The sequence below is a fragment of the Lactuca serriola genome, chromosome 3 (genome assembly GCF_051521515.1).
Source record: "Lactuca serriola cultivar US96UC23 chromosome 3, Lser_US96UC23_V15, whole genome shotgun sequence".
NCBI classification, from domain to species: domain Eukaryota; kingdom Viridiplantae; phylum Streptophyta; class Magnoliopsida; order Asterales; family Asteraceae; genus Lactuca; species Lactuca serriola.
The window spans coordinates 236,003,746-236,018,550 of NC_136410.1; the positions used below are offsets into that span (position 1 = coordinate 236,003,746).

Here is a 14,805-nt window from a genome sequence, read left to right on the forward strand (position 1 = left end):
TGCTTGAGCGAATAAATTCCATTTTGCACCCAAAAGATACCATCTATTGATTGTTCCCAGCAACGTATAAGCTAAGCCTCTTAACATAATTTAAACCTAAACTGCCCAAAATGCCATATCAAAGATGCTCTTTATTTATTGAATTTCCCATATTGCCCTTATGTCGATACGTAGCGGATAAGCGAAATGAGGGTTTTCTATTAGAATAATCGTTTTCAATATATATATATATATATATATATATATATATATATATATATATATATATATAAGGGTAAAATAGTCATTTAACCAAACTTAACAGATTAAGATTAAAATACGGATGCTAAATGGAAACCTGTCCAAAAGTTTTGCAAGTTGGAAGCTATTTGAAATCCATCCAAAGAAAACTACAAACCACAAGGGCCAATTTTACAGTTTTCTCTCTATATAAAATATAGATGTTACTTAATAGAGCTATCTATGCATCACTTACATACCAAAAAGTTGTTTCAAAGATTGGTTCTTTCTATCAATTAATATATAGCAATCTACCTCATATTGTCCTTTGTCAGTTGTTAATTGAACTTTGCATCTGTACCTGAAAACACAACACAGGTCATACATAAACATAATATGTAAGATAATGCGTGAACAATTTTCTTGCAAACTTGTATTTTTACTTAACAAATAACTCACTGTTCTAGTATTGAAATCTAATAAATCTCCCTCTTTCTAGTATTCAAAACCCTTCTAAAGATTACCTCTAAAAAAAAGCGTACACTCAAATGATTCATGCTACTTGGTTCATGTTATGAAGCATATACAAATCTCAGAAGTTTCTATAACATTGATTTATGAGTGCTTCACTTTGTAATCTTAATTCATAGTTTTTAGATGAAAAATGCCTTGTTCTTATCCTTGGAGATGATGAACAAGAACAACTTTATGGCTATACATGTGACAAACTTAGTGAACAGGCAAATGAAAGATCTTTATTAAAACCCAATAGCTTTAATTATGTTTCTTGATTAATTTCAAATCTAAACTTAGAGACTTGAGACAGATGACCTAAGACAATAGACATAAAGAACAAGTTCTAACTTTATACATATTCAATTGCAAATAATAAAAGAGTCTCAATATACAACCTAAGTGATTAGTCTCTTCAAGAAGTGGTGATGAATGTCACTCAAAGAACAACTATATATGTTAATGGAAATGTTTACGGGTGAGGGATTCAAGTCTTCAATAGTAATCGTTAAGTAAGAATATTGCTTACTTATTTCGAGGTTGAGAGAATGAGAGAACACACCTGATTCATACTAAAACACCATCAACCAAAGTAAGCGTCATGCCCATATGCTTCTCCAAAATTTCCATCACAGCTTCAGTATATGCAGCTTCTTCTTTATCTTCAGAAGCATCCTCAATCTTCATAAGACCATCATTTCCACCCTCAAGATCTTTCATCTTCATTACACCAAAATATATCCCCTTCATCACATACCCTGAAACTGGCAACTTCAAAAGGGGGATGTAACCATTACTCATGACAGTAGGAACCTCTACACGATTAAACTCAGCTTTTGAAGCTGAGTTTACCCATTCCTTCACCTCAATGAGCTTTTCCCCACTTAAAGAAAGCCTCCCTCTTCTCCCTGAATCAGTAATTGATACCTCTTCCAACATTGGGAGATCCTTAACGATGTCCATCAACATTATATGCCACGCAATCACGTCCTCCAGACACTGCAACGAAATTTCAAAATTTCGCCTAAACATACCATCAAGTACCAGGTTTTCTTCTTCTCCATCCCCATTTCCACTAAGAGATAATCCATCCTTATCATAAACTGAATGTGGCGACAGAAACATAAACGATTCGATTCTGTTCCCGCACTTAACCTTCCACTTGAACAAACAACGATTCTCAATAGCTCTGTGACCGAAAGATGCCAGTTCGATACACAAGGACTTCACTCCTTTAAACTTGCTCAAAAACGTATAGGCAGATAGAAAAGACTCACCAAAAAACGAAGAAACCATGGGCGGAAACGGCCTACTTGCAGCGACGTCATCGACGGTGTTCTTATCGGGAACGTTAGGGTCTATGAAAGGAACAGTGAAAGAAATGGCATCCACTTGAAGTACAATCGAGGAGAAACGCTTGGAAACCAGATAGCAAAAGCCAAGGGTTTTCAAATCGATTAATTTGTTTATGATTTGGAGGATGATTTCGTCTGGTAAGCGACTAAATGGAGACGAAGCATCTGCATCTTCTTTAGGGTATTTCACGATGTTCTTCATTGTTCAGAATAGTGATCAATGGTTTCGTTCATCGGGATACGGAAACCCTAATCGTCCTCCATCTTTTACAGCGAGTTGCTAAAACAGATTATATCCATGTCGAGAACTCATTACTTGTTCAGCTCTTTGTACAATAAATACCTGATTTATTATTATTTTGAGTAAATTACAATTTTCGTCCTCTAGTATAGTCAGATTCTATCATTTGGTCCAAGAGTTGTGCTTGTCCCTTCGGTATGAAGAAATTACCATGTTAGTCCCTAGTGCATATGAAAGAGACTATTCTAACTTTTTTAAGTTCTTATTAGAGCGTATGAAGACCACATTAACCCTATAGTCCCCAAACATTCTGTTGTCGATCTCTCTTTTCTAATTAGAAAATAGTCGTTGTCACACCACTCTCTATCTCCCAATTGTTATCTCAGTCGAAACAACACAGCTACCTATAATCGTCGGAAAACTCAACCATCCCATCCTTCATCTTTTCGAATTTTGCCGAAAACTCAACCATCCCAACCCTCATCTTTGAGAACATTTAAGTCATGGAACCTCATTCATCCCAACTCCCACATCCCTCTGCCTCTGATGAATCCCACAACTTCCAACACTTCATTAACCATCAGATTGTTATGTAAATAACTTATAAAATAGAGTCAAGATGATGTGTAACATCCAATTTAAGGTATTTTTCATTTTGACCCTTAGTGTGTAAATAATTTGCAAATTTGGTCCCAAGAGGTGTAAAGTGAAACTTTGAGGGGGGGGCGTATATTCGCTGGGCGTACTTCTAGTACGTTGGGTGTATGTTGTCCATGGATAAACCCTAATTTTTAGTGTTTGGAGCCTATTTAAGCATCATTATGACCCATGGTCCCCTCGTTTCTCAACCTCCATTGAGCCTCTTTTTGAAACCCTAACCTATCTAGAGAAGATTTGACCTCTTCTTGTGTCACATCCGAAATCTTGAAGAGGAATTGTTAAGAATAACCCTATTTTCTAGGTCAACTCGATGAGTTGGTGGGACCAACTTGTCGTGTTGAGGATGGATGGATTGCGAGGGTTTAATGAACCAACTCAACGAGTTGGGGAGCCTCAACTCGACGAGTTGGCAGCTGGGAAGGAAACCCTAATTTTTAGGGTCTTGCACGTTATTTAAAGTCCTTAAGTCTTTCTTTTGGCTTCCTTATCAGCCTCCATTGTTGTCCAAACCCTAAATCGAGTTGTAGCCTCCATTGTCAAGTTTTTGGAGCCTTGGAAAGAAGTTTGGTTCTCATTCCGTGCTTTGTGAAGGAATTAGAAAATCTTGAAGTTTCTAGCTTGGAGAAGGAAGTCTTGGATACAGAATCACTCCATTTCTTGCAGTCACTTTAAGGTATCAAGTTCATACCTTGACTTATGGATGATTAGATCTCCTTATTTTCGGTTTTGTTGTGTTTTGGCCACTTTTTGGGGATGATGATGGAGTAAAGTCATTTTATGGGTTGTCCCTTCATATCTGAGTTGGTTTTGCTACACTTGAGCTTAAAGGTGCAAACTTTATGAGGATTTTGGTGTCATGCATGCATTAAGTCAATTAGTAAGTCCATCCTAAGCTTAAGAGCTTCATTTAGACATGCATGAACGTAAAGTTGGCAACTTTACGTGGTTTTCCAACTCAAGGAAGTCAGATCTATGATTTGGAGTCATGTCCTTGTGGATTAAGTGCTTAATGTATTAAGAGGTGGGTTTCTGGCGAACTCGACGAGTTTGTTGGATAAACTCGGCGAGTTGGCTCAGTTTTCCCCGATAGTTTCAGACTGATAGAGTAACTCAACTAGTTTGTGGTCAACTCAGCGAGTTGATTTGGTTTTTCCCGGTCTCTGCAGTTGATGAAGAAACTCGACAAGTTGGGTTAACTGAACCGTTGACTTTGACTTTCGATTTATGTCTTTGACCAAGTTTTTCCCAAGGGGTGCTTGAAATAATCTAAATTGTAATAAGGAAAATTATGGGCTTAGGATAAGGCCCATATAGGGTTGGGACCAATTTGGAAAATTAGGCCATTAGTGGGCCTTTGTGGATCTTTTGGTTTTGGGCCTCAATTTTGGTACAAATTGGGTCAGGGGTAAAATGGTCATTTTACCCCAAGTATGTATTATGGATTATAGCATGGAACCCAATTGCTAATTGGGTGTGTTGGTGGTGTTGATAGCTCGGGAAGCCGATAGGGCAGCAACTAAGGATTTTCTTTTAAGGAGCTTCTGCATTCGAGGTGAGTTGTCCTCACTGTATTTACGGGTCGAAAGCACTAATGTCGACCCATTGGATTGATATCCTGTTATGCATGCTATTATATGGTTATGATCTGTTAGATCGGAATCCTGGTAGATAGGATGTTGTTATGCTATTATGATATGTTATATCGGAATCCTGGTAGATAGGATGTTGTTATGTTGTTATGATTTGTTAGATCGGTATCCTTGTAGATACAATGTTGCTATGTTGTTATGATCTGTTAGATCGGTATCATGGTAGATAGGATGTTGATATGCTTAGTGATATGTAGAAATGTTTGTCTGGCTATAGACAATCATATGATTATCTGTTATATGTGTACATGTTTGGTTGGTGGCTGAGGCTTCACTGCTTTGTACATAAGCCAACAGACCAGGGCATTCCAACCCGATGGTCAAACGGGCCCGAGGGTATTCCATCCCGAGGATGATTGGACCCATAATATGTTGGCATCCCAACCCGATGGTTGAAGGCCTGGGGTATTCCAACCCGATGGTTGATCGAAACCATAGTATTTTGGCATTCCAACCCGATGGTTAAGGGCCTAGGGTATTCCAACCCAATGGTTGACTGGACCCATATTATGTTGGCATTCCAACCTAATGGTTGAGGGCCTGGAGTATTCCAACCAGATGGTTGATTGGACCCATAGTATGTTGTTATTTGTTTATGTTATCTATTTGGGTGTTGGTATTTTGGGGGAACTCACTAAGCTTCATGCTTACAGTTTTGGTTTATGGTTTCAGATACTTCAACGGATCTAGTTTGGGTGAAGGCATGACTGTACACATCCTCACATTTTGGACTTATGATTTGTGGTAAACTATGATAATGTGAATGTTTTGAAAACTATGTTGAAAGAGATTCTGATTTTTAAATAATGTTTTGGAAACAACAGTTTTTGTAAACACTTCTATAGAAAAAAGGTTGTTTTGAAAAGTTTAAATTTTATGGATGTTACATTGTGTGTGTTTTAGCGTGTGTTAGTGAACCTTGAGGTAGAAGAAGCTTGAAGAAAGATATTTGATCAAGGGAGAGCTTGTAGATCCAGATTTCACTCATCATTTTCAGCTTCACTGAGGTATAAAGCTTGGAACTTTCTCATTGTATGCTTAGATCTAGTTACTATGGAATTTTGTTCACTTTTAGTCCCATGAATGAGATCTACTGGGATTCTTCCACTCCAGAAGTTAGGAGTTGTTTCTCTTGATGTTTCTGAGGTCCTTAGTCCATAAAATTAGCATTTTGATAGTTGAGGATCATCCATGCATGTGTTTATGTCCATTTGGTGAAAGTAGGATGCCAAATCTAGGGTTCGAGTTCATTTGAGCCATACAAAGGCTCCAAGTTAGTACCTTTTATGGATTAAGATGTCCCCCAAGGCTTGGATCTGAAGTTTAGACGTCTAATTGTAAGCATTAAGAGCTTAATGGGTGTGTACCTTGGGTATACGCAAGCGTGCGTTCGAGTCCCGGTCAGGCAAGCCACCCAGTATGTCGGGCGTACTTCCGGTACGAGCAACGTACTAGGCCTGGTCATGGGCTTTGTGGTTTGGGCCATATTTGGACTATTAGGGTTTTGGGCTTTGTTGGGTGATGTGTGAAAAACTAACTAGTTTTATTCCTACTTTTTTAAATGTAAATTAGACACATAAAAGGCAGTGTACCTGTCTATTGGTGATATAGTTAAGCAAGAAGGGTATCGAACTCAGGGAACGATAATTAATCTAACTACTAGAATTATCTAAAGAAAACAAATAGTAAAATAGAAGGATTTTCTCTAGTTTTAAAAGACTAGAAACTTAACTAACACTGATGTGTGCAAACTCACTTAGTTTTAAACCTACTTTCAATTATAAAATAACACACAAAGGCAGTGAACCTATCAATTGTGGTATAGTTAAATAAGTAGGGTATCGAACACAGGGAATGACAAATTAAAACTAAAAACTAATTCTATCTAAATTAATTAATAGATATGGGGTTTTCTCTAGTTTTACAAGACTAGAAAACTTACTAACTATTGCTTAATCAAAACTTAGAAAAACAAAGAATTAACTAGATCAATAATGGGAAGGAACTTCTGTTTAGTTCAACTCAATTGATCCTATGGTTGATTTCAAGGTAATGGTACAATGGATTAAATCTTTTTGTTGGTTACCGATTCAAGTGACTAGATTCGCATTCACTACACTAATCCTTAGCAAATAAATTAACTTAAACAGTGGCCAGCTGTCTAATTTAATTAAATTCACTAGATTAATGATTCGGGTTAATTTAGACTTGCAATAGTTAACTAATTTAATCTTTTAATTAACTTCTTGTTGATGGTCATCACACAAGCTTGCACATGAATTTACTCAATTTTCATATTAACTCTAGTTTCATGTTCATTAATCCTAGACATATGATAAAGTGGTCACATAGCATATGAGGTTGATAATCAATAGATGTTCATGCTAATCAATTATCTTCCTATTAACAGAAAATTAATTATTATTCACACACAAGGTTCTTTAGCAAGCTAAAATAACAAAAATCAGCGACTTGGAATTAATCCTACCAATAATCAAACCATAGTATCAATTTTGTATCCCCAAACAGAAGTCTAAAGGTTTTAGCTCATAATTGAAGTAAATAACAACAAACAAACAGAGTCTAATTGTTTAACCATAATGACAAAACAAAATATTAAGTAGAGTGATGAAATTTGCCTCAATTCTTCCTTCAGAATTGAATTCTAACTTATAACTTCGTCTTCTAGGGTTTTTATGACTTCTTAATCGTAGCTGAACTCTTCTGAATCGTTCCAGAATTTCCCCCCCATCGTTCTGAGGAGTTATCTTTATATATACGAATCGACTCGCCGAGTCAGGTGCCGACTCGTCGAGTCCATCTCATAGTCCCCGTATTGTGATAAGTCTCTAGGATCCCGAGTCTTTATCTTCTCGAATCTTCGCTTGGACTCGCCGAGTAGTCGACCCTACTCGCCGAGTAGGTTTTATTTTTAGTGTTTTTCTTCTTTGCTCCATTCTCGAGCTCTCAACCGCTTCTCCTGCTTCCTTTTGCTTCCGAGCTTCATTTTTGGACTGAAAATATAATTCAACCACTTTTAAGTACCTTTTGTCCATAAAATGCAAAAATTTAGCTAATAAATGAATAAAAATCTATACTTAATATGAACTAAATATGCACATATCAAAATACCCCACACTTGACTTTTGCTTGCCCCCAAGCAAAACTGAATTTTAAACATATTAGAATCACATATGACAACTCCAATCTAACCCATCCATTATGCCAAGACCGCAACGCATGCATTTGTGTCTAAAATTGTCCTAAGTACCCCCCATACTCCAAATACTCACAATCCTCATAAACATTCACGCACTCACCCCGTACTATGCTCATTTTATGCAACCCTCCGAATCCATCCGTAGAAAACCTCTTACCCTCAAGGTATTTTTGGTTGAGCAACCCAAGCATATGTAATCTAGAATTACAACTTTTCGATACCACTATGGAGCTCTTTTGAATTCTCCACTTCCTTGATAATTTGATCTTTGATCTCTTTGAATTCACCACCTTTATTGTTTGATTCTTGGTATCTTCACCTTTTTAAATTTCTTGGAATTTTGATCTTTTGATCTTCACTTTATTTGCTCAAAAATTCTTCAACTTTTCTTGCAATTCTCTCTCTTTTTTTACATGTACCTCTCTTTTTTCACTCAAAAACCTACATGCTTAAGCAGGGGCGCTCAACCTCAACCTTTATTGGCTAACGATAATAATTGTCCTGGATACATTTCAGGTTTAGGCTGCTAAACATATTGCATCCCTCAGGCTGAGCAAGGTCGTGTTTTTGTCCCATGATTTCACTGGAATAAGGAAGCCACAAATGCACTAGAACATGTATAGGCTCAACTAAATATTTGGGTTTTCATGCAATCATCAACACAATTCTAACATGGAATCCTAATTTGCTTTTACCAAAATTTTCTAAATTAAGTCCTAAGTAATATTTTTGGTATGCAAAAAAAAATTAAAATTAGCCTAAATTAAGATTCTAAATTTTCTAATATGTGACCAACCCCCTACCCCCACACTTATTTTATGCAATGCCCTCATTGCATATTATGCAAAAAATAAAAATGCAAATATAGAGAGAATTGGAACAAACTCCCCTGAGGTAGCAGTCGATAGGTTGATACTCTTCTCTTCAGCTCCATCTTCACTTGACTTTAGCCATGGGAACAGCTCATCCATGACTTGGGTGTCAAAATCTCATGTGGCAGCTCCAAATATGCAGGGAAAACAGTGTAAGATCTTCAAGAATCGATATGGAAGAATAAGTGGTCAAGTAGCACACTTAGCAGCATCAAATCAGCAGTCCTTTTGGTATAAAAATGAACGACTCGTCGAGTATAAGCGCGGACAGTTTCGAATATGTGAGAATACAAGGCGACTCGTCGAGTCAGTTTAGTGCACTCGATGAGTAGACCGCTGGACGAAAAAAATGATATTCTGCATTGGTTCCAGCCTCTAATAAATCTTCAAAATTTCTCTTTACTTCTAGACTCACTCGCTCATGTCCCTTAGTACCGGACTCGACACTTTGACTCTAACGCTTCCCTTCCTTGACTCTCTCCTTCACTTTTTATAACTCTCTTGACTCTACGACTCTAAACTCTTCTATGCAAGCACTCCTAATCCAATTCTAAAAATCATCAAGGCAATCAAACATCAAGCATAACAGTAAAAGTCTTAACAAATTCCAAAACACACCAAATAAGTACAAAAACAAAAATAAAAATAAAAATTGTTTAATAAAAACACAAAGAACTAATCCTCATCCTCATCGTCATGTTCCTGCGCCGCTCCACTTCCACTCGCGCCACTCCTTCTTGCATTGATCACTTCATCCCACGACAGAATATACGGGAAGTTACCACTATCGATATGCGGAATGTTGAAGTGGTCAAAAAGTCGAATGTGGGATTGATTGCTAAAGTTTATACCCCGCGCCATTTGATCTTGTAACCGCCTCATCTCAACATTGTACCAATCCATTGGTACTTCATCACTGTCTACCGGAATCACCGGCGGTTCCTCCTCTACATCACGCTCACGCCTCGATCGGACCCTCCTTCCCGGCGCCTCGGGACCAACAATAGGATCATCATGCGGGATAGCATAATGACCTTCACCATAGTCCTCAATGATCCTAGCCCTCCTAAAAAGAATGGGATTGAATGGAGGGGTAGGAATCATAGTCATCAAATTCCACGTGCCACGGGTCATCAACCCAAACGAATTGGTGAGCCGTGTAACAAACATTCCACCATTAATCTTCGATGTCTTGCGGTCTTTGAGTGCACCCTCCGCCAAATATGAAGCTAAACACCAAGGAATATTGCAGAAAGTGTCGGATGTGATAATGCTCCATAAGTAAAAGACATCAAGGTTAGAGACCTTGTCATCATCCTTTCTTTGGTTAATGGTGGTGGAAATAAGGCGATGACTAAGGCGGTGTGTAGGCGACCGAATGCTTCCCTCCTAGGCTGAGTTCGGAATGTACACTTTGTTGGCAATCGTATTCCACCAACCCGTGCTCGTCACTCCATCGGGGAACACTTTGTGAGAGCATTCCATAAATGCGCGGGAAATGGCGGTCGAGACCAATGACCGGTCATAAATACCCATCCGACAAGCCAGATCAACCACGGAGCACTGATGAAACTCGCCCCCAAGACAGAAACTGACACTCGTCGGGTGATAGCAATCATCTCCCCCACGAAAAGATACCATGGAGAAAAATTCCAGGCAAAGCTCCCGGTACACCGACTCTTGAATACGAAAGATCCGGCTACACTCATCGCAAACCATCGTCTATCCCTCGTAAGTAAACTCCTTTAAAAGATAGGTAGCCAACTCCTCTTCATAACGCACACTTTGCAACCAACCCCAATCAATTCTGTTGGGCACATAAATTTCTTTTTTTCTGACTTCGGCTAATTTCTTCTTCCACCTCGTCATGGTTGAAGCGGATTCGATTTGAGGGAAATTTAACCAAGGAAAATCTCCTTGGCATCCACCGGAACCTTGCCCCCTGTGAAACATTTTCCTGAAACACAAAGAACAAAAAACCCAGAAAAAACAGAAAATTATCAAAACAGATCACTCTTGGGTCCTCGACTCGACTCGTCGAGTCCATGAACGACTCGGCGAGTCGCAAGAACTGCGCGAGTCAGTCGGCGAGTCGGTCAAAATCCGGCCATGAAAAACTCAAAATTAACTTAAGGGTTTTGTCCAAGGGCATGTCTATAAGGTATTAGAGCAATAGTAATCATCCAAAACAACATAATTGATGTAAAATCAAAACCCTAGAAATTCAATATAACTAAAAATCGGGTATTATATGAAATTACTACCATAGATCATCTTAAAATCATTGCTCTAACAGAATAAAGGAGGAAATCAGTTACCTTTTGAGATGGAAATTGAAAAACTTGAAGAACAATTGAAGAAGATGATGAATGCTTGAGAGAAAAGGTTGGGAGGGAGGCGCACGACGAGTGAGTTGTGAAAAAAAACTGATTTCACTAGGGTTAAAACCCTAGTTACCGGTTGTAAAAATTATTTTTATTATTTTTTTCTGTAAATAAGACCAACTCGTCGATTCAGGGTCAGACTCGGCGAGTCTGGTCGCGATTTTATCATGCTTCTGAAATCTGAATGGGCTCGTCGAGTCATGGTCAGACTCGGCGAGTCTATTGCAAACAATTTAAAAATTATAAAAATTTTCCATTTATTTAGAAAAGAAAATTTACTCCACCCCACACTTAGTCCATACGCACTCTCAAGCAGACATGTCCGACGAATTTGAAGATTAGATTTCTAAAAAAAAAACTAAAAAAAAACGTAAAAAGATAAAAGAAAGCAAACTCTAAATAACGGGTTGCCTCCCGCCAAGCGCTTCTTTTTAAGGAGTCGTTAGCTGGACTCCTTCCCATCTACGTCTCGTCATCTTCCAGCATCGGTAATGCACACCTAATCTTTTGTGGTTTGTACTTTTTCTTGTAAGCGTGAATCTTCTTTTTGTAAGCCCGTTTTAATTCCTCCCTTTTCTTCTTTTCAGCATCATCCTCAGCTGCTTGGGCTTCCCTTCTCCTCTTTTTCTTCTTCACCACACTCTTTTTCACCTTCTCTTGCACCTCCTTTTCCTTAAACTTAATTACTTCAAAGCTTGTGAAAGTTCGTGCTCTAGGTTTGGTAGTGAAAGGTTGACCAGCATCAACTCTCCTATCATTTGCCTTCTCCTCTTTTTCTGTGCTTACTTCATCTTCAAGCGGAATTGCATCAAGATATGCTATATGGACATGTTGAACTTCCATGTCCATTTCTCCTTCTGCTGTTTGTTCTTCTAAAGAATGATGAAAAATATCCAAGTACAACTTATGCAGAGAACTAGCAACAAGCTGATCTAAGTCCTCCAAGTTGTTGGCAATTTCGACTGGACTCGTCGAGTCCAGGAGACTGACTCGGCGAGTCGGATCGTATTTCACCATTTCCACTGTGTTTTCTGAGTCGGCTCCTTCCAGTAGCTTCTCTATCTCCTCCAAGTCCTTGTTAACATCTCCATCATCTCCAGAAGGTATCAAAAACTTGCTTGGATCTTCTTCTTGCAAAAGTGCAAGTTCCTTTTGTAGTATCTCATCATCTAAACCGATAAATGAGATCTCTTCTTTCCCTTCTTCTTCTTGCTTGGCTTCTGGTACAACTCTAAATATTGCGGACTCGTCACCTACCCTTAACATTAGTGTAGAATCACCTACATCGATTAAAGCACATGCGGTGTTTAAAAATGACCTCCCCAAAATAATCGGAATTTTGGGGTCTTCTTCCATGTCAAGCACCACAAAGTCTACTGGAAATATGAACTTGTCGACTTTAATAAGAAGATCCTCACAAACGCCTCGTGGATGAATTGTTGTTTTGTCTGCCAAATGGATCTTCATGTTTACCGGCCTTGGCTCCGATAAATTCAGCTTCTTAAAGAAAGAGAAAGGCATCAGATTGATGCTTGCACCCGAGTCGGTCAGCGCTTGAGTGACAAATGCGTTTCCAAATTGGAACGGAATTATGATACTCCCCGGATCGCCCTTCTTTTCGGGTAGCTCACTCAATATTATCTCCGCGACTTCAGCCAAGTCTTTCCTAGCAGCAAAGAGACCTTTTAGTAAGTTGAAGTACTTGGGTGTTTTGAGCATTGTTTCTACAAATGGCACATTGACTTGTAGGGATTTAACATGCTTCATAAAGGCTCTATAAGCTTCAACTTTTTCAACAGGCATGGCTTTGATCGGGAATGGCAAAGGGGGATTATATGGCTTTAAGGGAATGACAGTTTTGTCATTTACGCATGGACTCGTCGAGTCCATTAGAAGGACTCGGCGAGTCTGGTCGGGTTTAGCTGGAGCCGACTCTTCTACCTTTTCTGTCTTCCTATTGGAGATCCTCTGTGCATGTGTGAAAATTTATTCATTGCTGGAAGTCACCATATTCACATTCTCCATTCTCGGATTGGTTTCGGTATTACTTGGAAGTTTACCCGGTCTTCTTTCATTCACTTGGTGTGCAAGTTGTTCCAGCTGTTTCTCAATGTTGAGAATGGATGCCTGCTGATTCCTTAGCATATTTCTGGTCTCGTGTATTGCAGCATCGTGATCATTGTGTCTCTTTTCGGACGCGGCTATGAATCTAGTGAACAATTCTTCTAAATCGGCTTTCTTTTCCATCACCGGTTCTTCCTTTTGATAAAATCCCATCACTTTATGCTTGTATTTCTCCTCCTTAGCCTTCTTGTATTCTTCGTATGGGAGCCATTCCTTCTTCGGTTTCCGCCAATTCTCGTCGTATCGATCGCCACTTGAATAGAATACTTGAGCCTTCTTGTTTCCATTCTCATCCAAATCACAATCCTTTGTGAGATGGGGCCCTCTACAATTTTCACATCCAACCCGAATAGCATGGATTTTTTGATTCATTTTTGTCATTCTTCTATCTAGATTATCGAGCTTAGCTACCACCGCCGCCATGCTATCATTTTCCGAGTTCACTACCCCCCGACTTACTTCATTTCTTGGATTGTGGTATTCTCTAGAGTGCTTAGAGAATTCTTCAATTAACTCTTTGATTACCGGGGGCGCCTTCTTCGTGAGCGAGCCTTGAGAATCGAGCAGTTGCCTTGTGGTGACATTGACTCCATCATAGAAAATGGAGACCTCTTGTTTGCTATTGAGGTCATGGTGTGGACAATTTCTAAGCAATCTCTTGTATCTCTCCCAAGCTTCATAAAGAGATTCTTTGGGTTGTTGCTCGAAGTTGGCAATGGCTTTCTTTAGCTTGGCTATTTTGGAGGGTGGGCAAAAGTGGTCTATGAACTCTTATTTCATCTTGGCCCATGTGGTGACCGATCCGGGAGGAAGTGAATTTAGCCAATCCTTTGCAGCACCTTTGAACGTGACTGGGAGCATGCGAAAAAGCTGGGTCTCGCGTGGAACATTCGATACATTGAAGTAGTCAGCCACATCATTCACTTCGTCCAAGTGCTTGTAGGCGTCTTCGTGATCCTTCCCATAAAAAGGAATCTCCTTGAGTAGAGCGAGAATATGGCCTTTTAGTTCGAAAGTAGCGGTTGCGGGAATTGCGGGCTGCACAAGTCCCGGGCCGGTGTCATCGCATCCTATTCTTCCATTCCCCCATGGGGACTTCATCGATATTAGCCATGGTGATAGCTAAATCGTCTTCAAAGTCGGATGCATGCTCGTATGTGGGTTCTTCTTCTTCCTCGGTCTCGTACTCGGTGTCTTCTTGAATTGGGTCTCCGATTGTCTAAGAGGCACTGGATGCTCCTGTTTTGCTGCTCCTCTTCTTGCTGAAAACGGATTTGAGGTTTTTGAGTGGTGAGTTCTTTGAAGAAGCGGTTTCTCCAACGGTTTTGCCTTTGCTCCTCCTTAGTGCGGATTACGAGTCTTCAAGAGGAGGGACCAGAGGTGTATCGGATCCTCGGGTCATGAAACAACTGTAAACAAAACAGAAAACGCATAAAAAGAACAAAAATAAAATAAAAAATTAAAGCTGTAAACAGCGATGTACTCGCCGAGTTGGCACGAGTGCATTCGGCGAGTTCAAGGCAAAAACAGAACAAAAAATTTTCTAGTTACTTTAAAAATGGATTTTT

General features: G+C 39.2%; 1 protein-coding gene and 1 non-coding gene across 2 annotated transcripts; one reads left to right on the forward strand and one right to left on the reverse strand.

The window, feature by feature from the left end:
* Positions 1-348: 348 nt before the first annotated feature.
* Positions 349-2,403, reverse strand: LOC145093730 (F-box protein AUF2-like). Its single transcript, XM_079031970.1, has 2 exons — positions 1,295-2,403; positions 349-580 (listed from the first exon to the last, which is right to left on the reverse strand). Exon 1 carries the CDS (start codon positions 2,287-2,289, stop codon positions 1,300-1,302), a length of 990 nt encoding a protein of 329 aa, XP_078888096.1. The 5' UTR covers positions 2,290-2,403; the 3' UTR covers positions 349-580; positions 1,295-1,299.
* Positions 2,404-13,862: 11,459 nt separating this feature from the next.
* Positions 13,863-13,969, forward strand: LOC145096459 (small nucleolar RNA R71). Its single transcript, XR_013703867.1, has one exon. It is a non-coding gene; the product is annotated as a small nucleolar RNA R71 (small nucleolar RNA).
* Positions 13,970-14,805: the final 836 nt, after the last annotated feature.

Coding starts and splice junctions, on each gene's coding strand:
- LOC145093730 (XM_079031970.1), bottom strand. CDS start 2,289: ATGAAGAACATCGTGAAATACCCTAAAGAAGATGCAGATGCTTCGTCT.